Below are 25,801 nucleotides of genomic sequence, written 5' to 3'. Positions count from 1 at the left end.
TGTTAATTTTATATTTTGGTAAGAAACTAGTTTGTGCTTTTATTCAATTTTTCACCCCCAGAGCAATGAGATGTAGAAAATAATCTGGTATTGGCCTGGTCTTTGATTAATATAGTTTAATTGAGAATAACATTGATTATGAGAGCTATGAATGAACATTACATTCTCTAGATGCATAAAAAAATTCTTATTGATGTTTGCTAAAAAGACTAAGAAGGAACAGAAAATAAGAATGTTCTTTATATCAAATGGCAAAAACAAAATCTATTTAGTTCTATGTTTCATAGCAGCAGAGCACTTTAGTAAGTAAATGTCACCAAATGACTGCAGCCACTTAACTCCTACAATACTCCCTGCCCAGATCTCTTGTATTTTTCAAACTCACTTCATTGACTACGAAATGGTTTGAAAGAATGCCTACTACATATTTGAGTTCATAAAAATGCACCTGCAAATCTGACTCTATTTTCTTTTTGCTACTAGCTGATGGACCTACAACTAAATGACAGCAACTTTAGACGACATATTCTTTTACAGTATTTGATATTGTTTCAATACCTGAAGGGCCAAGTCAAATTTAAAAGGTAATCATCTATAAATTTACTGTATAGTGTGAACATATCTAGTTAAGGAAATCCCTTTAATGTATCATTAAGTTCAATGGTAGAGCTAAAAATGCTTCAATATTTATGAGATCGAGCATTTAATGAGCATATAAACAATAGGAAGATCAATGTGCCAAAGGCAATATTTGAGGTGGGAGGCAAAGGAGACAGAGAAGTCAATATGCAGGAAGTGTTGATAGAATTTGATTTTCTTGATTTAGTTTAGTTTACGTTTATATTTTTAAGCACGTCACTCGATTAAGTCTTGAATTTATTTTTCTCCTTGAGAAAAGTTATTTGAGGCTACTTAACCTTGAACATAAACCTTATATAATTTCTCTGTGGATTCTTCATTGTGTTTTCCCATCAATAAATCCCTTTCATTTATCTCTTTGCCCTTCTCTGCTAAATGATTACCTTCTGCTCGAAGGACATCGGTTTCCATTTAGCTAATTGTAAGCTCTTCTAGTGTATTTCATTTCAGGGTCATTGCAGATGAACTTGTCTATTGCTGACACACAACCCACAGACACGATTGCACTGTTGCTGGATAATGTTCAAGAATAAAAAACTGCCAATTTATCTCTTAATAATCATAGGGACTTTACTCACCTGAAATCATCATTCAGCTGTTGACCAGGAATTACATTTGAAACTTATTTTTTCCCATGTACATTGTGAGACATATCATGGAAACATACCCTTTGGCTTTCCAAGTCCACACCAACCACCCTATCAATCCTACATTTATACTATTTATATTATTCTCCCACTTTCCCCATCATCTTTCTCTGGACTCCACCACTCAGCTACAGTCTCAGGGCAATTAACAGTTACCACCAATAAAACTGCCAGTCTTTATTTGGAATATGGGAGGAAACTGGAACACACACACACACACACACACACACACACACACACAGGAACCCCATGTGGTCTTGGGGAGAACTTGCAAACTCCACACAATAGATCTGTCTGGTTTAGTTACTCACTGAATGAACAGTCTGAGCCAACATGGAAGTTGGCAATTCCATTCAATTGCCAGTTGTTCTTAGTTATGCGTGACACCACCAGTTTTGCCTGCCCTCCACTTTTTCAATTGGGGATCTGTCGGGAAACCTTGAGGGAATACTGCCCAATTTTATTTCCCTGTCTGTTTGTTCCTGTTATATCTCCCTTATTGCTGTTTGTAAATCCTAGTTAACATAGTTTAATTCCAATATGCTTTAAAACTTTTACTTTGTGTTACATTCCTCCAGTTAGATTAGATTAGATTAAACTTTATTAATCCCCTTATTCAGGGGAAATTCTGATGTCCTTGCAGCACACTAATAAAAATACAACATAGCATTCAAAAAGAAGTTCAACACAAAAACATCCCCCCACAGTGGTTCCTACTGTGGGGGAAGGCACAAAGTCCAGTCCCCATCCTCTTGTCCACCCAAAGTCGGGCCTATTGAGGCCTCCACAGTCGCCGCCACGGCGCCCGATGTTCTCGCCGGGTGATGGTGCTCCGGCGTCGGGAGAACCCCCAGCGGCTTGGGGTGCCAGGAACGGCCGCCTTCCCACCGGAGACCGCGGCTTCCAAGCCAACAGACCGCGCCGGACGGAGCTCCGCACACTGGCGATCTCAGCAAGAGATCCCAGGCTCCGGGATGTAACGTTCAGCGTCGCAGCTGGCCGCTCCACAGAACCGCGGCTCCACAATGTTCTTATCGGCGGTCCCAGCATACTGGAGTTCCAGCGCGGCGACCCAGGAAAGGCATCGCCCGCTCCGCAATAGCGCTCCAGCGCTGCGCCGCCGCCAAAGCCGATGTTCTGCGCCGCCGCCAAAGCCGATGTTCTGGCCAGGTCCCCTCAGGGAAACGTAGAGGGGACCTGGCCAGTTAGAGTAGTAAATCTTTGAAGCTCTTTATTCAAGAGGACTGCGTTCATCTTCCTGAATGGTAGAATTGGCAGAAGGAATTGAATGGATCACTTCTACTGCCTATTTCACTTTTCATTTATCTATTCAAAATTATGTTGGGAAAGTGTCATAAGTTAAATATTAACTGGAGTTGTGTAATTTTGTAAGAAATGCAACTCTATAAGTGTTTATAGAAATCCTCCTGGAAGATGAATTTTAAGAAAAAGCTTATGCTTTGCTTAATATTTCTTAACATGGAAAAGTACATGGATGTATTTTAAGATAGGAAATGTCCTTCAAGGAAGCAGATGTCGAGTAATTATACCGTGTGGTGTTTAGTGCACTATTAGTCATGTGGAAGTAAAAAAATATAACCACAGCATGTGAACAATGAGCAATGTTCAGATATTATTCACCAGCCAGATCTATGAGAACACACATTTCAATAAAGTTGGGGTTTTTTCACAGCTCCTATTGCGTATTAACTGATGAACAGTCTCTGTGGATTGAAGATACCACCAAAGCAGTTTATCAGGTTGGTTGAAGTGAATTACTATACGAAACTAAATGAAATTCCCCTTTAAGAATAGGGGCTAGGCCATTTAGAACGGAGATGAGGAAAAACTTTTTCACCCAGAGAGTTGTGAATCTGTGGAATTCCCTGCCTCGGAAGGCAGTGGAGGCCAATCTTGGTTTCTTGATCCTCCAAAATATTCCAAATGGAATTTAAACTGGAGGTGGTGAAGGGAGGGCTTAAGCCAGAAAGGGTTATCGGGAAGAAAGAGCTACTTTAAATTTAGTTGCATCTGGTTGGGTAACTATAGTTGGGTGGAGATTATTCCATGCTTTAATTGTGCGGGGGAAGAACGAATTGCTGTACACATCTGTCTTTGTAGCTGGGATCACAAATTGGATCGAATGCCCTCGTCTGCTCCTAATTGGTTTGGGTTTGGTGTAGGTCTTGTAGTCTATGTCGAGCTGACCATTTAACATTTTGTAAAATCAGGTCAAACGGTGAGCTTCACGTCTGTCTTGGAGAGGGTTCCACCACAGAGAATTCAGAAGTTTGGTGACACTCGCTTCTCTCTCATAGGCGTTAGTAACAAATCGAGCTGCCTGTCTTTGGACACGTTCGATGGAAGAAATGTTTTTATTTGTGTATGGGTCCCATGCTGCACCTGCGTAGTCCAATCCACTGGATGCTTTCAAGAGAGAGTTAGATAGAGCTCTTAAAGATAATGGAGTCAAGGGACAGGGGGACAAGGCAGGAACGGGGTACTGATTGTGGATGATCAGCCATGATTACAGTCAATGGCGGTGCTGGCTCAAAAGGCCGAATGGCCTACTCCTGCATCTATTGTCTGTGGTAGAACTTTATTTATCCCAGGAGGAAAATTCGTCTGCCAACAGTCATAAAACACAAGGTACATGAAACATGAAATTAAAGTGATGAGTGGAAAAGATTGGGGATGTGCAAAGATTGGGGAGTGGTCTCTCCATCCACCGTATGGACCGTACGCAGGCATCTGGGAAAAGGAGAGGAGGGGGGGTCTGCCTCATGGTCAACTCTTCGTGGTGCTCAGACGTGGCAATCCTGTCTAACAGAATGGTACGGAGAGGGGGCGAAGTCCCCTGCGCTTCAGTCTTACTTGTAGTTCTGCCCAACGACCACGTTTCTGTACTCCATGAAGGCCTCCTCGGTGTTTACAGGTACAGTACTTGCGAGTCTCCTCGAGGTTGGGGATTCCCCTGCGATCGGGGATTCCCTTACAGTCGGCACCTCCAGCTCCGTTGCTGCTGGGAGATCCAGCCCGATGGCCTCGATTCCGGACTCCATGACGGCCTCCCTGGTGTTTACAGGTACAGTACTTACTGTACCTGCGCGCCTCCGCGAGGTCGGGGATTCCCCTCCAACCGGGAATTCCCTTACAGCTACCTCCGGGAGATCACAGTAGTGCTCATGCATTTTAGCAGCTCGCTACTTACATCGCTGGTTTCTGCAGATTATTTTATACAGGTGAGCTCAGAAATACTCAGAAATTCTAAGAATACTAAATTGTATTCTATAAAAATTAATCCCAAATATAGTATTTTTTCCCCCCAAAATAGATGGGTTTTCATTCATTTTCACAGTAGATGGCTAAGTTGTGTAGACTAACAACTGGAGTCAAGCAGCACAGAAGCAGGCCCTTTGGCCCAACTCATCCATGCTGACCAAGATGCCCCATCTAAGCTAGTAGTTTGCCCCATTTGATCTATATCCCTCTAAACCTTTCCTATCCATATGCCTATCCAAGTGCCTTTTAAGTGCCATTAAAGTACCTGCTTCAGCTAAGTCTTCTGGCAGTTTGTTCCTTATGTCTACCACCCTCTGTGGAAAAAGATGCTCAGATGACCAAAACAACTCTTGATCATCAACCCCAGCCTTCTATTGCCAAGCCATTTTCAGATCCAGTTTACCAAACAAGCGAGTTCGTTATTCCGAAAAAAGCAAGGAATCATGGGATTTGTCAACGGTCATTCGCTATAAAGAAAAAGCGAACAAAGCCCTGGCTGAACAAACTGTGTAAACATTCTTATCTTTATTCATAATTTATGTGTAAAAATATATTTAATGTGAGGAAGGTAGCGAGAACGGGGCGAGAGGGAGACAGGGGAGAGGCTGGACCGGCGGAGAGACATTCTCGGCTGCTGCGCGCACAGACCCGCGCATCATCCGCAGCCAGGATCGAACCCAGGTCCCCGGCGCCACAAGTGCTGCCGAACCGCCACTGGACCGCCCCGTTTCCCCCCCCCGAGCGTCCCATCCCCGTCCGGGGAGACCCCGGTCCGACGGGACACTGGCCTGGAGCAGATGCCCAGAGCCAGCGCGGAGAAGAAGTGCCAACTCCAGCCCAACCCCGCTCCAACTCCCGAGGAACCCGCTCCCCGACAGGCCGGGGACCGCCAGCCGCATTCCCCGCTCCTCCGAGCAGCCAGCAGCCAACCCCCCCCCCCCCCCTCCCCCCGGTGCAGCCGAAAGCTGAGCACCAGCCATCAATGGGGATACACTACAAAGCACTGCAGCAACTCAACTGTACAGGCAGCATCCCTGGAGAAAGGAATGGGTGACGTTTCGGGTCGAGACCCTTCTCCAGAGATGTTGCCTGACCCGCCGAGCCACCGCAGCACCCAGTGTGCTTCCCCACCAATGACCGGCACACGGCCCCTGCCGGCACCGTGGGGGCCAACCGACAGCCACTGGACAAGGAGAGAGGCGCAGCCGACAGTCCCTGGCCCGCTGAGGAACGGTACCCCCGGGAGCCGGAGGAGAGCTGAACCGGAGCCAGCGCCCGCTGCAAGTCCGGACAGGGACGGGACATCCGGGAGGGGACGGGGACGGCCCAGCAGCAACTCAACAGCGCCCGCAGCGCCGGAGACCCGACCACGGACCCAGACCGCACGCAGCAGCACGATCTCGCTTACTCACCAAAGCATAAAGCAATAAAAAAACAACAAAATCATCATACTTTGCACAAAGGAACAATAAATACAACTAATTCATAGTTTGAAAGCAGTATTTTCTTACCTAGAAGAATCAAAGCTGGAAAATATGGATGAAATGAAGATCTATATTTACACAGCTGCACTGCTTCCAGCAATGTTTATGCAGAGTGACCTATGACCTGGGCATGTGCTGTCGGAATACTGAACTCGTTTATTGCTCTGGATTCCGTGAGCTCACTGGCAAGATTTGTTGAAGGTTTTAATGATGTTGATACGATATAACTTTATTTATCCCAGGAGGAAAATTGGTCTGCCAACAGTCATAAAACACAACAAGATACTTGAAACATGAAATTGAAGTGAAGAGTTGAAATTCCAGAATTGGGGATGTGCAAAGATTGAGGAGCAGGAGGGGGAAGGGGAGTCCGTCTATCCCACAACAGAAGGGGGAGCATTTGTACTGTTTGATAGCCACAGGGGGAAAGGATCTCCTGTGGTATTCTGTGTTGCATCTTGGTGGAACCAGTCTGTTGCTGAATGTACTCCTCAGGTTGACCAGTGTGTCATGGAGGGGGAGAGCTGTCTTGTCCAAGTTTGAGGAGCATCCTCTCCCTCCAAGACCACCTCCAGTGAATCCAACTCCACCCCCAGGACAGAGCCAGCCTTCATTCTATTGGCATTGCCCTGCTACCCCAGCACACGACAGCGAAGAAGATGGCACTGGCCACCACCAATTGATAGAACATCTGCAGCATCTTACTGCAGACGTTGAATGAGTAGAGCCTCCTCAAAAAGTAAAGATGGCTCTGTCACTTTTTATTCAGTGCCTCAGCGTTCCTGGACCAGTCCAATTTACTGTCCAGGTAAACTCCAAGGTAGTTGTACTCCTTGGTAAACTGCACATCCACACCATGTTCCTGTTCTCCTAAGGTCCACCACTAACTCCTTAGTCTTGTCGGTGTTCAGCTGCAGGTGATTCAGCCCACACCACTCAACAAAGTTGTTGACTACACCTCTGTTTTCAGCTTCCCTTCCCTCACTGATGCAGCCCACAATTGCAGAGTCATCTGAAAACCTCTGCATGTGGCAGGAGTCTGCAGTCTGAGGTTTAGATGGTAAACTGGAAGGGAGAGGGGACTGTCCCCTGTGTTGCTCACTACCATGTCTGAAATACAAGTTCTATAGCCTGACATACTGTGGTCGTCCAGTCAGGTAGTTGGTGATCCAGGACACCAATGGATCATCCACCAGCATCTTCGTCAGTTTGCTCCCTAGCAGTGCAGGCCGGATGGTGTTAAAAGCACTGGAGAAGTAAAAAAAAACATGACTCTCAGTGCTTCCCGACTTGTCCAGGTGAGCATAGGAACGATGGAGCAGGTGGATGATGGTGTCCTCAACCGCCATCTTTGTTTGGTAAGCGAACTGCAGGGGGTCCAGCTACGATGTAACCAGGGTTGCAAGTAAGTGAGCACCAGCCTCTCCAGAGACTGCATGATGTGAGGTCATTGCCCACGGTCTGTAGTCCATTGGAGGAGCTGGGACGCATCCTCTGGTACAGGAACCAGGCAGGATGTCTTCCACATCACAGGAACCCTCTCCAGGCTCAGGTTGAAGATATGCTGAAGTACTCCGCACAACTGGCAGGCACACGCCTTGAGTACCCTAGGGCTGACACCATCGGGACCCGTGGTTTTGCCTGGGTGGAGTCTGCTCAGCTCTTTCCTCACATGCTCTGCCCCTTCTTTGCCGCACCTAACCAGTGTCAGGAAGTGGACCAGCGAAATTGAAGGGGGAGTATCTGTCAGGGAGCAGGGGGGAGGGTGGGCAGAGGCCCCTCCATCAAATCTGTTAAACCGGTTTTGCTCATTGGCCCAATCCTGATTGCTTTCCCTCCCCAGGCCACTGGTCATCTTGTAGCCTGTAATGCTCCTCATACCACACATCCCTCATGTTGTTCCGCAGAAGTTTCAGCTCCAGTTTCCTCCTGTAGTCAACCTTGCCCTGTATTTGTCTCGCCTTTAGATCTTTCTTTATCCGTTTCACCTCCCTGTCACCATTCCCGAAGGCCTTCTTCTGGTTGAGAAGGGTCTTTATGTTACTGTTGACCCAGGGCTTATTGTTGGGGAAACACTGTACAGTCTCCTCAGGGACAACGTTATCCAGAGAAATTTATGTAACTGGTAACACAGTCCGTGAGCCCATCAATGTTCTCTCCATGAGGACTATACTGTTCCAGTCTGTGACCTCAAAACAACCCTGTAGAGCGTCCAGCTCCTCTCAACAGTTAACTTCATTAGTCTGACAGGATTTCCCCTTAACAAAGCCACACTGCCCCTCCCAGCTCTGCCCCCTCCCAACTTGGAGCAGGGAGGATTTATTCACCTTTAAGCCTGCTGACACATTCAGTACCGCCTCCTTTTCAGTGTAATTTGTTCTGGAACTCGATCCTCTTCCCTGAATCCTTCAACTGCATTGTTCTACAAAGTGAATCATGGCATTGATGTTGTCTATGAATGTTCATTCTCCATTTTCTCAAACCACTGGCAGTAGTCGGGTTTTTGGTAAATCTGCATATTTAAGTTGATGGACTGCAGGTTCTCCTCAATCTTGTAGATAATTCAGTTAAACTTCTGAGGTAAATTTCAGCTGTGCTTTTCAAAGCACTTTTGATGTTGCTTTCCTATAGATTTTTAACTGGCAGATTATTACATTGAATTGAGATTTGTTTCACCAGATCTCCTGCAGGCTTTAAACTGCGATACAATTAAACACTGATTTCACTTATAAACCACTGTTTCCTTTCATGTTGTGGATGCGATTCCCTTTGACCACAAACATTTATTTGTCCTCCAATCCAATATTGACGTACCAAAATATACTTTCAAATAAGATGGTCAATGTCTTTCTGCTCTGCAGTTTAATGAAATTGGGAGGTTTAGGGAGAATGAACATAGAAACATAGAAATTAGGTGCAGGAGTAGGCCATTAGGCCCTTTGAGCCCATTCAATATGATCATGGCTGATCATCCACTCAGTATCCCGTACCTGCCTTCTCTCCATACCCTCTGATCCCCTTAGCCACAAGGGCCACATCTAACTCCCTCTTAAATATAGCCAATGAACTGGCCTCGACTACCCTCTGTGGCAGGGAGTTCCAGAGATTCACCACTCTCTGTGTGAAAAAAGTTCTTCTCATCTCGGTTTTAAAGGATTTCCCCCTTATCCTTAAGCTGTGACCCCTTGTCCTGGACTTCCCCAACATCGGGAGCAATCTTCCTGCATCTAGCCTGTCCAACCCCTTAAGAATTTTGTAAGTTTCTATAAGATCCCCTCTCAATCTCCTAAATTCTAGAGCGTATAAACCAAGTCTATCCAGTCTTTCTTCATAAGACAGTCCTGACATCCCAGGAATCAGTCTGGTGAACCTTCTCTGCACTCCCTCTATGGCAATAATGTCCTTCCTCAGATTTGGAGACCAAAACTGTACGCACTACTCCAGGTGTGGTCTCACCAAGACAGCAGATAGAAACCTATCTATTTCCATTTGAAACTTTTGCATGGTGATCTCTGCATTAAAAGTCTGTACATCCATGGAAATGTACCTGCTGACCCAGAAAGATTTGAATCATTGATAAAAGTTATCTTTAAATGTTGCTTTTGTTTTCTGTGTAGTTGCTCAAGGAGACCCCACCTGATGGAGAGAAGTTTTCTAGAATGGTAGAGGTATGTCAAGTTACTTTTGATTTGAAATTCTGATTTAAATTTCCTGATAGCAGGTAAATGACAAACAAAATTGCTATTTGCACTCTCTCCAGAGTAGATCAATAGTGACATTCTAGCTAATTATTTGTTCACTTGTTCCTTACGTTAATTTATTGCTTTCTCTTGGTGTTAGTTATAGTGCTAACCCCCTGACACAGGTCAACTAATTGAACTCTGACTAAATATGTGATTTTAATTCTTGGGATCTGACCTTGAAGGTATAGTGATCGATTATGTTCAACGCTGTACCCTAAGGTAATGATATCTCAATTTTTGTTAGAAACTTGCAGGATTTTGATGCATCTAAGTCAGATTGGTGTGTAACTTGAAGGTGATGATCTTTGAAGTCCATTTAGTGATATATACATACATAAATACAGGCTTTAAAATCAATCTAATCTAATGCATTGAAAGGGCGCAGAGGTGGTTTACCAGAACGATGCCTGAATTACAGAGTATTAGTTACAGGGAGAGGATGGACAGACTTGAGTTGTTTTCTCTGGAATGCCGGAGGTTGTGGGGAGACCTGATTGAAGTATCTAAAATTATGAGAGGCATAGATATGGGATAAGTCAGAATCTTTTTACCAGGATGAAAAAAATCAGATACTAGAGGGCATAGCTTTAAGTGAGAGGGGAAAAGTTTATATGAGATGCGCGAGGCAAGTTTTTTTTTACACACAGAGGGTAGTGTGTGCCTGGAACACACTGTCGGGGGTGATGGTAGAAGCAAAACATTAATGGCATTTGCCACTTTTAGATAGATATATGGAGATAGGGATATGGATTATGAGCAGGTGGATAAGTGATGGGCTTCGCATCATTTTCAGCACTATCATTGTGGGCTGAAGGGCCTATTCTTGTCCTGTACTATTCTATGTTCTAATGCTTGTAAGAGCTTGCATGCTATATTTTATTACAGCATATATTACATAGTGAAGAAAACTGGATTGCATGGAAAAATGAAGGCTGTCCAAGTTTTGTTAAAGAAAGGTATTTTCATCAAAATCTGACTTTACATCTTTTCTATCACTTTTCTGTTACTCCTATTTGTATTATTTTGTATAGTTCATTAATTAAAAAGGAAAGCAATTTCCTATTAACATTCTTCAGATATGTAAATTAATGAAATAATCTCCAAGTTATTGTGGTACAAAGTTTTTTAAATTAAAAATGCAGTTTTCAAACAAGCCATTTGTACCAAATAATTAATGAACCACTTCATTTGGATGCTTTCTGATTTTTGTCAAACTTTGAAATTCTACTGAACTGTACTAACTTGAAAAAGTTGGGAAAATCAAATTAATGTAGTGTGCACGTGTTACCTTTATTTCTTATTTTCTCTCCCTAAGTGAAATCTACACACATGCAGATATTAGATCACTCTAATTAGTTGTATTTGGTTTTTAAGACCGCCCGAATCCAAAATTCCAAAGCCTGCAAGGAAAAGACCTGCTCCTGAAGATTTCTTTGGAAAAGGACCAAATAAGAAGGTCTTAATGGGAAAGTGAGTATAAATGTAATTTCCAAGCAGAGTTTGGAAACGGGGTAATCATGTGAGGTTTGATTTATTAATTTGTTAATTTTTACCTTTTTAAAACTAGGATAGTGGAATTGAGTGCTCTTGGTTTTCCATTTTTAGCATTCAAGTCAGCTCTACATGTACACAGAATGATTCTCACTGGCCAAAAATTGAAAATGATTTACCCTCCACACCAGAGAGTTCAGTAATTTCTCTGAATTGGAAGGAAGGCTGGTGTATGCCGAAACAGGGACAGCTTTCTGCTTTTGCGTCACACAGATTAATACTTGGTTTAACAGTAACACAGCGCACTTAACATAGGACCTTTGCAGCTCTGAGGATTTATTCAGGCTGGAATCAAGGTTGGTTTAGAAACCTAGGATAATAAATAGTTAATGACTAATCTAATTCACTGCAGTTTCTAAAACGTTGGAAACTTTGAGATCAAGGACGACATTACTTAAATATTCTGCTGGAGCCTTTAAGAATTATCTTAAGATGCCTCATAAAATAAAAATGTACCATAAAATCCAGTGCAAGGCTTGTAATCTTATGGAGATTTATGTGATCTGCAAGACGAGACTCAGCAGTGAGTTATACATATTTTTTTGCAAAGTAGCTTATTAGCACGGTTTGTATCATAACCTTTCTGGCTTGATGGTACGGTTATTACGCAATTAGGAAATTGTTTTCCTTTTATAGTATTGAAGCTAGCTACTCTATAATGACTTGACTTGAGAATTAAGGGACAGAAGTTTAGGGGTAACATGAGGGGGAACTTCTTTACTCAGAGAGTGGTGGCTGTGTGGAATGAGCTTCCAGTGAAGGTGGTGGAGGCAGGTTCGTTTTTATCATTTAAAAATAAATTGGATAGTTATATGGACGGGAAAGGAATGGAGGGTTATGGTGTGAGCGCAGGTATATGGGACTAGGGGAGAATACGTGTTCGGCACGGACTAGAAGGGTCGAGATGGCCTGTTTCCGTGCTGTAATTGTTATATGGTTATGGTTATAAGTTTGTAAATGACTTGGGCCTTGGACTTCACATATCTCTCATATATAATAATTTTATTTCCCACAGTGAAGAGCTGACGCGGTTATGGAATCTCTGCCCTGATAATATGGAGGCATGCAAATCTGAGAGCAGGTAAGAGGTGCACTTTAACTAGTTTAATTTAGCTTACTATTGTCACATATAGTAACATAGAAAATAGGTGCAGGAGTAGGCCATTCGGCCCTTCGAGCCTGCACCGCCATTCGATATGATCATGGCTGATTATCCAACTCAGTATCCCATCCCTGCCTTCTCTCCATACCCCCTGATTCCTTTAGCCACAAGGGCCACATCTAACTCCCTCTTAAATATAGCCAATGAACTGGCCTCAACTACCTTCTGTGGCAGAGAATGATTTTCTCATCTTGGTCCTAAAAGACTTCCCTCTTATCCTTAAACTGTGACCCCTAGTTCTGGACTTCCCCAACATCGGAAATAATCTTCCTGCATCTAGCCTGTCCAACCCCTTAAGAATTTTGTAAGTTTCTATAAGATCCCCCCTCAATCTTCTAAATTCTAGCGTGTACAAGCCGAGTCTATCCAGTCTTTCTTCATATGAAAGTCCTGCCATCCCAGGAATCAGTCTGGTGAACCTTCTCTGTACTCCCTCTATGGCAAGAATGTCTTTCCTCAGATTAGAAGACCAAAACTGTACGCAATACTCCAGGTGTGGTCTCACCAAGACCCAGTACAACTGCAGTAGAACCTCCCTGCTCTTATACTCAAATCCTACGGTACGGTAAAAAGCTTTTGTTTGCGTACTATCCAGTCAAAGAAAAGACCATACATGAATATACAGTGCACAGGTAAAGGATACAGTATAGCAACTAGTCCTAATAAAGATGCTGGTGATGCCCAGCATCTAAGGATAGATAAACCTTGTTAACACATCAGATCGATGAATGACCTTTCGTCAAGACTGAAAGAACGTAGAGGTAGAAAGCCGTAGAGTGCTGTCATGGATAGAATATTGGTTGGCAGACAGGATACAAAGAGTAGGGATTAACTGGACCCTTTCAGAATGGCAGGCAGTGACTAGTGGGGTACCGCAAGCTCGGTGCTGGGACCGCATCTATTTACAAAATATATTAATGATTTAGATGAAGGGATTACAAGTAACATTAGCAAATTTGCAGATGACACAAAGCTGGGTGGCAGTGTGAACTGTGAGGAGGATGCTGGGTGACTTGGACAGGCTGGGGGAGTGGGCAGATGCAATTTAATGTGGAAAAATGTGAGGTTATCCACTTTGGTAGCAAAAACAGGAAGGCAGATTATCTAAATGGTGTCAAGTTTGGAAAAGGGGAAGTACAGCGGGATCTGGGGGTCCTTGTTCATCAGTCAATGAAAGTAAGCATGCAGGTACTGCAGGCAGTGAAGAAAGCGAATGGCATGTTGGCCTTCATAACAAGAGGAGTTGTGTCTAGGAGCAAAGAGGTCCATCTGCAGTTGTACAGGGGCCTAATGAGACCACACCTGGAATATTGCGTGCAGTTTTGGTCTCCAAATTTGAGGAAAGCCATTCTTGCTATTGAGGGAGTGCGGCGTAGGTTCACAAGGCTAATTCCCGGGATGGCGGGACTGTCATATGCTGAGAGAATGGAGCGGCTGGGCTTTCCAGATTTCCTCTGGAATTTAGAAGGATGAGAGGGTATCTTATTGAAACATATAAGATTATTAAGGGTTTGGACACGCTAGAGGCAGGAAACATGTTCCCGATGTTGGGGAGTCCAGAACCAGGGACCACAGTTTAAGAATAAGGGGTAAGCCATTTAAAACACTTTTTTCATACAGAGTTGTGAGTCTGTGGAATTCTCTGCCTCAGAGGGCGGTGGAGGCCGGTTCTCTGGATACTTTCAAGAGAGAGCTAGATAGGGCTCTTAAAGATAGCGGAGTCGGGGGATATGAGGGGAAGGCAGGAACGGGGTACTGATTGTGGATGATCAGCCATGATCACATTGAATGGCTGGCTCGAAGGGCCGAATAGCCTACTCCTGCACCTATTGTCTAATGTCTATTGTAATGCTGGAACTGCTCAGCAGATCAGGTAGCATCTGTAGAGAAATAAAACAAGTCACTCTTACAGGCAAAGGATCTGACTCAAAGTGTCTACCCTATCCCCCACGTTCACTTCTTTCTCTCCCCTGTACCTGCTTTCTTAAAACAAGCTTTTCACCCATTCAAATGTTTTTTAAACATGTTTATAGCTGCCTTTGCCACCTCTGCTCTTTCCATGTACCTACTACCCTCTGTAAAAACGTGCCCCACCTATTCCCTTTAAATTATTCTCCTCTCACAAACCCATCCCCTCTAGTTTTAGACTCTTCCTCCAATGCAAAAAAAACTGACTCTGGTCCCTCTAAATAAAATAAACCTCTCGGACTCGTTCACTCACCCCTCAAACTCCTTCACTCAAGGGAAAATAGTCCCAGTCTATCTGATCTCGCCTCAAGACCACCTGTTTCTTTTTGCATTTAATTTGTAATACTGCCTTTGCACAAGCAACAAAGCCATCATTCAGCACATATGGGATTAGTAACAGCGTGCGTGCATTGATGTGCTGTTGGGACGAGGTAGGATTCTGCTCCGAATTGGCAGTTTTCCAATGAGTGACTTTCCAGTCCCAAATGTAAGATGTAAAGGAGTAAAAGAGGCAGCAGTTACACCCATTAATCTGCAGACTGCTTAAATTACAAATGATTCCACTGCATGGTCCAGTTCTTGTCATTAATCTGTTCTGTTTATACTATAATTTGTAACCTGCTGAACAAAAGCACTTGTATTTCTGCCAAAGTTTCTTTTTGAATATTTATCTGGCTTTTATTGTTTGGTGTGATTTATAGTTTTAGATTGTTTCCTTGTGATTTCAGAGAATTTATGCCCAGTTTAGAGGAGTTTTTTGAAGAAGCAATTGAACAAGCTGATCCTGAGAACATGGTTGAAGAAGAGTATAAGTATGTTATTTCACAAACTTAAAGATGTGATTCTGCTAGCAACATTATGATTATCAGAAATAACTTCAATTTCCAACACAGTTTTAACATTTATTTACATAGGGTGGTAAATAATTCCAATTATGGCTGGAGGGCTTTGAGGCTGCTAGCTCGAAGAAGTCCACACTTTTTCCAGCCAACCAACCAGCAATTCAAGAGCTTGCCAGAGTACCTAGACAATATGGTTATCAAATTGGCGAAGGAATTACCTGTGAGTATAACTGCTTCCAATTCTATAATATAACTGCTTTCAAGAGAGTTAGATAGAGCTCTTAAAGATAGCGGAGTCAAGGGATAAAGGGAGAAAGAAGGAACGGGGTACTGATTGTGGATGATCAGCCATGATCACATTGAATGGTGGTGCTGGCTCGAAGGGCTGAATGGCCTGCTCCTGCACCTATTGTCTATTAATTAAAAAATGTTAAGATCAATTAGACCAGCTAAGCTTACTTTGGTGTAAAGTTTTCTTAAAATGTACCAAAACTCTTCACAAAGTATCTAGAGGCTCTGGGCAAGAGGACTCAATAGAAGTATAGTACAGAAGTACACAGGGCCCCTCATCTGAGGCGACGATGGGAGCCTCGGCAGCTGCAATGGGTGCCTTGGTGGCAGTGTGAGCCTCGACGGCAACGGGAGCCTCGGCAGCATCCGGGTGGCCTCGGCGGTAGCGGGAACCTCAGCAGGGGTGGGGCCTTGCGATCGATCAACGATCGATGAGCAAGTGGGGGGGAGGGGCACTCTAGCTTTAGAATCCTCTGCCCAGGGGATAGTCTGTGTTTGTTTGTTCACTTGTTCCGGTGAAGGCACGGTGCACACTGCAGTCAGCCAACCGTCGTTTGGCTTTTTCTTTTTGTTTTCACTTTTAATTTCAAGTTTTTCGTGAACCTTGTGTGTTGTGACTGTTGGGAAACCAATTTTCCTCCGGGGATGAATAAAGTTTTATCGTATATTCGTGGAAAGGCTTGGAGGAAATATTCAAATGTTTGCCAGGGTGGCTGGAAATTGAGAGTGGAATGGAAGAGCAAAGGGAATGACACTATTGAACTTGAAAGAAAGAGGTTAAAGAGATTTGTAATCGGTGCATGGAAGAATGGAAGTCTTGCAATTGTGATCACAGCAATGAGGGCAAAATGAGAAAATAGAAGTTCCAGCATTGCATTTACTTATTAAAGACGTCATTCATAGTTTTGTATGGCATTCAGGATTTATGACTGCCAAGATTCAATGTCAAACTTTCAGGGATAAGAAAGGCATTAAAATGTGAACTTCAGATTCACTAATCACTTTTCTAATTACTTCCAGCCTCCATCTGAAGAAATAAAGACAGCAGACGATGAAGATGAGGAAGAAGACAATGATGCACTGCTAAAAGAAGGCAATGAAAGTAAGTCTATAAATACAGATATTGCATGAAATGTATTGAAAGTACTTATTTATGAATGTTATCATGGTAGATCTGACACTTGTTAATAGATTTAAGTCTTCAATGTTTTCCTCTAACCCCATAGTTAGTAGCATTGATGATAAACTAAAGAATGAAAGAATAGTATTCATAGAGGATAATTAAAACATTATAAGGAAAACTCCAATCAGCATACTTTCCACAGTTGGCAGTTCCACGAGAATATTCAATTTAATTAATTGCATTGTGAATGTTAGAGAAGTTTTACCCATTTGATATCAGTCACTAATTGCCCAGAGAACATGGTTAGTCATAATTGTCACCACATGTCAATGTCAGGTAGTCTGCTGCTGGGCGAAAAATGTGAGAATCTTTTAAATTTTGCAGTCAACTAAGTTAGAGTGATCGATCTCAAAGAAATCTGCTCATGAAAATCTATTAATCTTTATTATTTATCACTGTGGTTTGTATTTCCCTTTTCCCAATATTGGAAGTTTTTGGGTGTATAGGGATGCTTTGGTGATATCAACAAGCAGATTAACTAGCTATTCACTTTGAGAAAATGTTCTATCATGTGACTACGATTATGAATTCAGATAGCAAACATGGATGTAAAAGTACACGCTTTAAATAAGTTTAAAAAAACAAAAACAGAGCAAACAAATTAAATTATAATGAATAAAAAGTACACATTTAGTACAAACTACTCCAGCCTCAGCCAATCACTAATTTATTTTTGATTGTTTATGACAGTGAATATGAAGGCAACAGTTTGTCTGATTATTACATTCACTTCAAAATCTTGATTCTATACACGGAATCCAAGCGTGAACAGTTAGCCTCGTATGGAATTTAAAAACGTGCCCATCTTCTGCAATGAAGTGTAATTTGTTTAATCCTTTTTACGTAAGTGATTCTCACTTATTTCTGGTGATTAACAGGAGATTGATGCATAAAAAACGTTTAGCGGAGGAGCAGAGATTTGCTTACAATCCCTGGATTTCCATTTCAACCTGCATATTCAGATAATTATTGTCATTCCTACCATTATCACAGTGAGAGTTTACTGGTTCACCGTTGTCCGCTTAAACATTTCTCATGGCAGAGCCCGAGATAACTGATGAAGCAAAGACATTTACTTTTACATGAAATGACTACCATTTTTGTCTTAAATTGTTCCACACGTAAAGGCATGAATGTACTGTTGAGAATTATTGCCAAGGGTGTCCATTACTTACATATTTTGTGCTATGTGATTATTGTTCTGGTTTCAGATGACAGTGCATCATGAAGACCAATCTATTCTCTACACATTTTAGTGTAAAGTACATAACTAGCAGTGCGAAACCAAATCACTTATTAACAATGAAGAATCATAACATTTACAGTGATTCACTAGGTTAGGATTGGAAGTCAATAAATGAATAGAAAAAGTCAATGTTCTTTTGTAAATCAAAAATGTAACTGAAACAGATGCAGCTCTCAAAAAATCTTCATTCTTTTTTAAAGACAACCTCCAATACTGACATTTCTAGTTTCCCATGTATTTCAGCCAACAACAGCAGGCTACCTGACATCATCGTCTGGTGACAAAAGGCTGCTAACGAACTCTCCCAAGCAGTTAATGGTTGCAATCAGGTAGGTAGAAACATCCATTTTGAAGGCACTTTGATATTGTTACATGGGGTCTTGGGGAACATTCCTCAAGTGTAGATCTGTGACCTTCATGTGCCACATTACCCTATCAAATCCATAAGAGGCAAAAAAAAATGGAGGTATAGGTAAATGGTAGGGAGTAAAACCAAATAAAACTCTCAAGTTTGTTCTGCCGTTAAATAAATTCATGGGTAATTTTGTGCCTTGTTCACTTTCACGCCAATCACTGTAGTTTTCAGTGTATTCAGAACTGAAATAGATATTTTGGGGTCCTAAGGAATTAGTGACCTGGTATCAATTCAAGGTTGAATATATTGGTAGTTAATGGAAAACCATTTCATGTCATCCAGACTTTCATTTCCCAAAATTGAATCCTTGACTTTATAGTGCAATGGTTGACAGGAGCATTTTAGGAACTGGGAGTATGCTGATTCTGGAGTTTTCCTTCGTAGAATGTAATTTTCATATCAGTAACTTATGTAAGATTTCATTGTAGCTTCATCCTCTTCACCTCCATTCTGATGTAAATACAGCTGCCCATTTACAGGACAGTAAGTATAAGAAAGTGCCCCTGGATAATGCTGTTGAAGTACTTCCTGGGTTCTTTCAAAGAGCAACAACAAATAGTATGTTTTATAAAGTAAAGAAATAACACTTTTAAATTAGTGTAACAAAAATTGTTGAGCATAGAATGGGTAAAAAATACAGTTTGAGAATGTGTTTTAAAGATGGAGAAATCATGCACCAACTTTATAGAATCTCCAGAACTTAAGACAGTTGGCTGATGCTTTGGTCGTCGATGGTGGGAAGCTGAAAAGGCAGAATCAAAGGTGAGGGGCTGAGTAACGGAGTTGACGGGAACAGAGTGGAATTTCTAACTGGGAGCGATGACTTTGAGTGTGATGCAAACAGAAATGTAGTGACACATTTTTGTCCTAATTTTAGATGCACAGTTTTTGCCAGCCTGAAGTTGTTGAAAGTAAGTGTTCTGCTCAGCCAGCGTCCCTGGGAAAACTGAGTAAAGCTGGAGTTGCACTGGCTGCAATATGGCCATGAAATTAGGGCTGTCGGCAACCCTGTAACTCCACCTGAGAACATTAGTCATGCAGATTATCAACAGCATTGTGTTCGTTTGTTGCAGTTGCTTATTACTAACCAGTATGTTATCTCTGTTTACAATGTGTAGATTCCCTGGTATCCGCCTTTTCAAAGTTGAATAGTAGTGGCAATGTCTTGATAATGTAACTGCCATCCCATGGGGTGAAGGGTGGGGTGGGCAGGATAGATTTTGGGAGAGGAAGCCACAAAACTACTGGAAAATTCTTTGTTGGCGAGCAAAACTATATCCCCAGCTCAGCTAGTACTACCCTCCACAGATGTATCTGCCACAGGTACATTGGTGAGAATAACATCATGTAGATTTGACCTTTGTATTTGGTTGCATCACCATTAATCACAATCATCTTTTATTATCCTAGTAAAATCAGAGCAATGCCATCCATTCCATGGTTCTGGCAAAGAAGGTTGCCATCGTAAACTGATCAAATGCTGTGGAAAAGTCCAGGAAGATAATGATCCAGAGGTCACTAAAGATGCAACTCAACCTCAGTAGTTTAACACAATCTTGAAGAAGACATTTCAAAATACATAGACATAACACTACTACACATGTTTGAGCACTACAAAATAAATTTGATGATTGTGGCTATTGTTGAAAGGAATGATAACTTAAGCTATGAAGAAAATATTAGAGGCAGCAATGATGTTGGTGCAAATAACCATGTTGGAGAGCTGGAAAATGATTACAATTTGAAAGGATGATTTGGTAAAGCTTAAAAGGATAAAAAGTCAAGTTGACATTTTGAATGTGAGACTACGGTGATGGAGGAAAGAAAGATCATGGATTCATTAGACCATTTTGTGTGATTTGAGTGAGAATTGTAGCGGGGCTCAAGGATGCAACTGTCCTTCTACATTAAGGGTTAATTTGCTGAATGTTCCTGGACTAATGTGTAATTTAAGGTGTAAAGATTAACCATCTAACCAGATCTATTGGCTTATATCTAGTTCACGACAGTTGTGCTTTAATTTGGGTCCTTCTCAATGCAGGCAGGAACATTGGAGACTATACCAAGGAATGATAAGGCAAGATGATAGTTGCTAAGAAGCAAAGCTGTGGTTCATCAGGCAATAACAGCAAATATTTCACCTTGAACTGAGAAAAAAAACTTTGCACTTACATTTAAAAAAAAATGCAGATGCTGGAAACACTGAGCAAGTCCAGCCCCTGCTCTGGGAAGAGATTTCAGTTGGTGACCCTTTGTCACAACCGACATGGTGCTTTAAGTTTATGCTTATTGTTACACGTACCAAACAAATCAGCTGTACCATACAATAATACAATCAAGACCTATTCAAGTACAATAGTTAGAGCAAAGAGGAAGAGACAGTGTATAATTGCTTCAATATGGGCGAGAGAAGGAAAACACTGTAAACACGGTTGAGAACGTAGACAAAAGAACTGACAAAGGAATGCGGGGGTTGTGAAAAGCAGAGCAGAAGGACATGCGTGGCAGGTTAGACTGGAATGTCCTCTGCCCCCAAAGAGAAAAGGCTGAGCAATTATTAGATGGACAACTGTTATAGACCAAGTAATCAAGTTCCTTCAAGTTGCAGAATTCAATATTGACCGTAGAAAAGATTTCAATTTTTGTGAGTTTGCACTTGACTGGTACCAATGGTAGTAGTTGATTAGCTGTAAAAGTGTTAGAAACTACCTGATGTTGTACCAAGTTTCTGTATTAAGGAAAGTTTTTTTTGAGAAGAGTTTTAAAATCATACACGAAAGACCATTGGTAGTGGACATTATTTTGAAGCTCGTGTAATCGATTACCAAGACATCATTATAGTTACAAAGGGAGTTTCTGGTTAGATTATAAAATAATCGCAAGAAATACAGTAAAACTATAATTAGGCATCTCATTGTTCAGAAATCCGAGATGGTCAGGTTCCTGGCTCACTCATTACTCTGGCATGAGTGTGCTAACGAACCAGAAAGCAAGCAGGGGCAGGATCTGTCATTTGGGCTTGGTATGTTATCAGGGTTGGAGTCGGGAACATGGATGCAGTGCCCTCCATAATGTTTGGGACAAAGACCCATCATTTATTTATTGGCCTCTGTACCAGTTCTTCCACACGTCAAAAAATAATTACCTCAAATAGAACCCCAAATTTCCTAGAATTTGATGGTATTTCCTGAAATTTTCAAAAATGCTTCCTGCGTGCTATTTGTTGGAGTTTTTTTGAGGCACACGCTACCAACACAAAGAAGAACAAGACAAAATAGATCTATAACTACACCGTATCTGCCTGCTTCTGTTAATCAGACAGTGTTACGCAAAGCAGTTTTTGATGTCTCCAACACCTTTTGTTGTCTTCGTTTTTTCAGCCTGCTCTCATGTGTCTCAGTCTCTGCTCTCACTAGCTCCCACTCTCCCTTACTGCCCAAGATCCAAAGCATACCACCTCATCTGTGAAACACGGTGGTGGGGGTGTTATGGCCTGGGCATGTATGGCTGCTAAGGTACTGGCTCACTTATCTTCATTGATGATACAACTGCTGATGGTAGTAGCATAATGAATTCTGAAGTGTATAGACATATCCTATCTGCTCAAGTTCAAACAAATGCCTCAAAACAGCGGCTGATTTTACAGCAAGACAATGATCCCAAACATACTGCTAATGCAACAAAGGAGTTTTTCAAAGCTAAAATATGGTCAATTCTTGAGTGGCCAAGTCAATCACCCGATCTGAACCCAATTGAGCATGCCTTTTATATGCTGAAGAGGACTAGCTCCCAAATCAAGCATAAGCTAAAGATGGCTGCAATACAGGCCTGGCAGAGCATCCCCAGAGAAGACACCCAGCAACTGGTGATGTCCATGAATTGCAGACTTCAAGCAGTCATTGCATGCAAAGGATATGCAACAAAATACTAAACATGACTACTTTAATTTACATGACATTGTTGTGTCCCAAACATTATGGTGCCCAGAAATGGGGGGACTATGTATAAACACTGCTGAAATTTTTACATGGTGAAACTAAAATGTATAAAAATGGCCTTTATTAAAATCTGACAATGGGCAATTTAATCACATGTGATTTAAACTCAAATTGTGGAGTACAGAAGCAAATAAATTATGGGTCTTTGTCCCAAACATTATGGAGGGCACTGCATGCGCCCATTTCTCCCACGATCCTGCCCCCTTCCTCTGGTTTCACATTTCCCTTTTCTTCTCTCCTCTCACCGCTTTGCCTTTTCATCTCTGACCTGTGTTATTTTTCCTTTTCCATCCCCCCTCATTTATACCCAGCTATCAATTAGCAGGTTTTATCCTACCCTTCCCTCTCTTTCACCCCCCACTCATTACAATCACTGAAAAATGGTCTCAACCGAAAGCAAATAGCAGTTACTGGGCTTATGAAGCTATCAAGTACTGTAGCTACAGCTCCAAACTCTGGTTTATATCAATATGAGAGTCATTTGCAAGGTAAGGAACGGTTCTTCTGCAGCCAATAAAGTACTTTGAGTGTAAATTCTTACTGTTTTAAAGTAGAAAACATTCAACCAAGCATTTTATGGGTCACCAAGTGCAGACCCGTTGGGTCTGTTCCCCCAACGTGCGGTTGCGGGGAGGGGGGGGGGGCAGCATGCGGTGTCACACACATTAATTACCCCCCCGCACGCTAACTACCCCCTTGATATTATATTAATATTATTAATTTGCTCTTTTTACCCCATAACGGCCCCATCTACTGATGCATAGCCCCCAACTTGCAGGCGCTCTAGAGAGGGAGGGGGGGGGGGGGGGGGTAAAGAGTAAGGGCAGAGAGAGAGAGAGGGGCAAGAAGGAGAGGGGGGAGGAGGAGAGGGATGGGGGGCGGGGGTGAGAGGGGGGTATGGATGGGAGGAGCGAAATGGTGGTGGGGCGAGAGAGGGGCCTGATTTAAACGAAACAGTACGTTTTGTGAAGAATTTTATTGAAAATGTGTAGAGATAAATGACCAAATTTAATGAGGAGTGGATCTGTGAATTCATAAGTTAAATCCCTATCGAAATGGTAAAAATCTCCGCGTCTTTGCGTCTGGTTTTCGAGGACATACGTTTCAAAGGCAAAATGCCGTACACCCACACACACAGAGTTTTAAAAGTATATAGATATTTGCTGCAGTGGGACAATTTTAACTTCTGACTAAAGGGCCTGTCCCACTTGGGCATTATTTGCAAGTCATTTACGCAACATCATACGCGCGTCGTAACGCGAGCATGGCGAGGTGATGGCGTAGGCAGTGACGCCCCGGGATTCTCAAAATCCTTGCGCATGACGCGCAAATGACGCCCAAGTGGGACAGGCCCTTAAATTGAGAAACCAGAGTGAATGCACCTTGAATTCACAACAAAACTATTCATGATAAAATTATTTAACACAATTAGATGAAGTATTTAAAAGTGGCACGTTTAGAAATTAGTTTAATATTTTTCAAATGTTGACTAAATGTCTGTCTTGATGTTAGTTTCTAATATTCCTTTAAGAAATAGTAGGGCCAGTGTCTCATTAAAAAAGGAACGTGAGAATTGGTTTATATCAGAAATATGCAAGTTGGATTCAAGATACAGGGCTGTGTATTATCATTCATCAACATTACAAGTTGACACTATGTGCCACCACGATCTTATTGTATTTGGGAAGAGCAAAAGGGTTTATATTTGACTGACTTTCACATTCGTACGAAATAATTAACAAGTGTGTTTATGTTTGGTTTTCTTTAGGGATATTTACTTGAACCTTATTTTCTCAACTAATTAGTTCTGGATTGTAGTTTTTGCACATAACCACATAGACCTATGTTTAACGGTATAAATGGGGTATTATCATGAATGGCATGTAATCTTTTTTTATTTACCTTTAGGTCCTGATTTGCACACGAGACTTGTAACACGTGAACAAATAGATATATTTGCCAGCAAGCTTGGAGAACAGTGGAAAGTATTGGCACCCCAGTTTGAAATGAAGGAGTCCGACATCTGTGCAATCGAATCAGATAGCGAGGACATGAAGATGCGTGCTAAGCTGCTGCTCGTGGCTTGGCATGATCGGGAGGGACTGCAAGCTACAGTAGAGAATTTTTTGTCTGCGTTGATTGATGCTGGTTTAAATGAACTTGCCGAAACCCTGACAAATGAGGCTGATAGCATCAGCTAGTCATTGACTGAAGAACCAAACAAGTGTACAAATCAACCTTGTTTTCTTTTTTACTATTCTATTTCAAATAATGAGATAGTGAATTTTACAAGTTTTTTAATATAAACCAGTTTCTGTAATGTGGAGATTTGTTGATTTACTATCTATGGTTTTGAGTTAGTGAGCCAAATTTGACATGGTGTTTACACTCTCCACGGTAAACTTTGACAATTGTTAAGGGATTACTACTTAATTAAAATTGCAGCAATTTTATGTGTAATCCACAACTCTTTTGTATTTGAATTAATTAGTGGATAGATGTGAAAATCCGTTGTTGATACCTGCCAAGTTGAAGATGAACGTATCAGTAAATTATGGAGAAATTGAATTCCCTCTGGCAGAGGGGAACTTTATACACTTCTTTGTTATCTACCAGAGGGAAAGTCCTTAACTGCCTACTCCATGGTTAAACTGCTATTCCTCAGATTGCAAGGTATTTTTTAAACAAAGGGTGGTATATGGAATGGGCTGCCAGAGGATATAGTTGGGGCGAGTGCAATTATAACATTTTAAAGACATTTGGACAGGTTCAAAAGCCATAGATCCCAACAATTCTCATCTGCTGCCAACAATTGATCTGACATTTGGACTTGCAGCACATATTTTAAAATATCATGATAAATTATTTAAATTTTCAGAACATTTTATTTTTACTGCAGCTTATTAATCGCCAAATTAAAGCACAAAGTAAAAGCTCCTTGCATCCCCTTAGCCCAGCTTTAAAAAAGTCTCGACCCAAAAGGTCGTCTGACCTGTTTAGTTACTCCAGCATTTTGTATCTTATCTATAGTGTAAACCAGCATCTGCAGTTCCTTCATACATAGCTCAGTTTTAATCTTCATGTTCCAATTTTGGGGCACGGCCATAGGTTGGGAAACAGCAGTTTAGAGGAATGTAGGCCAGGGGAGGATAAATGGGACTAGCTTGATGGGGCATCTTGATCAGCATGGACGAGTTGGGACAAATGGCCTGATAATGTGCTCCATGAAATGTTGTTTCGGGCTTGAGACCTTTGGGGAAAGTCCATAAAATTACTACAGAACTACTTTCCACATCTCAGGATCCTTCTCAAAGTGAAAGTAACCACCAATAACAAAATCCATGCAAGGA

The 25,801-nt window shown here is 42.0% G+C and overlaps 1 protein-coding gene across 4 annotated transcripts in view; it reads left to right on the top strand.

Moving 5' to 3' along the window:
• thoc1 (THO complex 1) overlaps positions 1 to 24,915 on the top strand; it is a 62,136-nt gene extending 37,221 nt beyond the window's left edge. For 2 of the 4 annotated variants that reach the window (XM_033019637.1, XM_033019636.1), the window contains exons 12-21: positions 484 to 584; positions 2,980 to 3,046; positions 9,670 to 9,720; positions 10,681 to 10,751; positions 11,170 to 11,265; positions 12,362 to 12,427; positions 15,205 to 15,288; positions 15,391 to 15,538; positions 16,630 to 16,711; positions 24,360 to 24,915. In XM_033019637.1, the coding sequence (XP_032875528.1) occupies positions 484 to 584; positions 2,980 to 3,046; positions 9,670 to 9,720; positions 10,681 to 10,751; positions 11,170 to 11,265; positions 12,362 to 12,427; positions 15,205 to 15,288; positions 15,391 to 15,538; positions 16,630 to 16,711; positions 24,360 to 24,652 (1,059 nt within the window). In that variant the 3' untranslated portion in view covers positions 24,653 to 24,915. Of the gene's footprint in view, positions 1 to 483; positions 585 to 2,979; positions 3,047 to 9,669; positions 9,721 to 10,680; positions 10,752 to 11,169; positions 11,266 to 12,361; positions 12,428 to 15,204; positions 15,289 to 15,390; positions 15,539 to 16,629; positions 16,712 to 18,264; positions 18,368 to 24,359 lie in introns of all 4 variants that reach the window. The other 2 variants (XM_033019639.1, XM_033019638.1) reach the window with 2 other exon arrangements.
• The last annotated feature ends 886 nt before the right edge of the window (positions 24,916 to 25,801 follow it).

Source organism: Amblyraja radiata, chromosome 4 (assembly GCF_010909765.2).
Source record: "Amblyraja radiata isolate CabotCenter1 chromosome 4, sAmbRad1.1.pri, whole genome shotgun sequence".
Classification (NCBI taxonomy): Eukaryota; Metazoa; Chordata; class Chondrichthyes; order Rajiformes; family Rajidae; genus Amblyraja; species Amblyraja radiata.
Note: the sequence above shows the minus strand (reverse complement) of the source record. Positions and strands in the feature narration are given on the sequence as shown.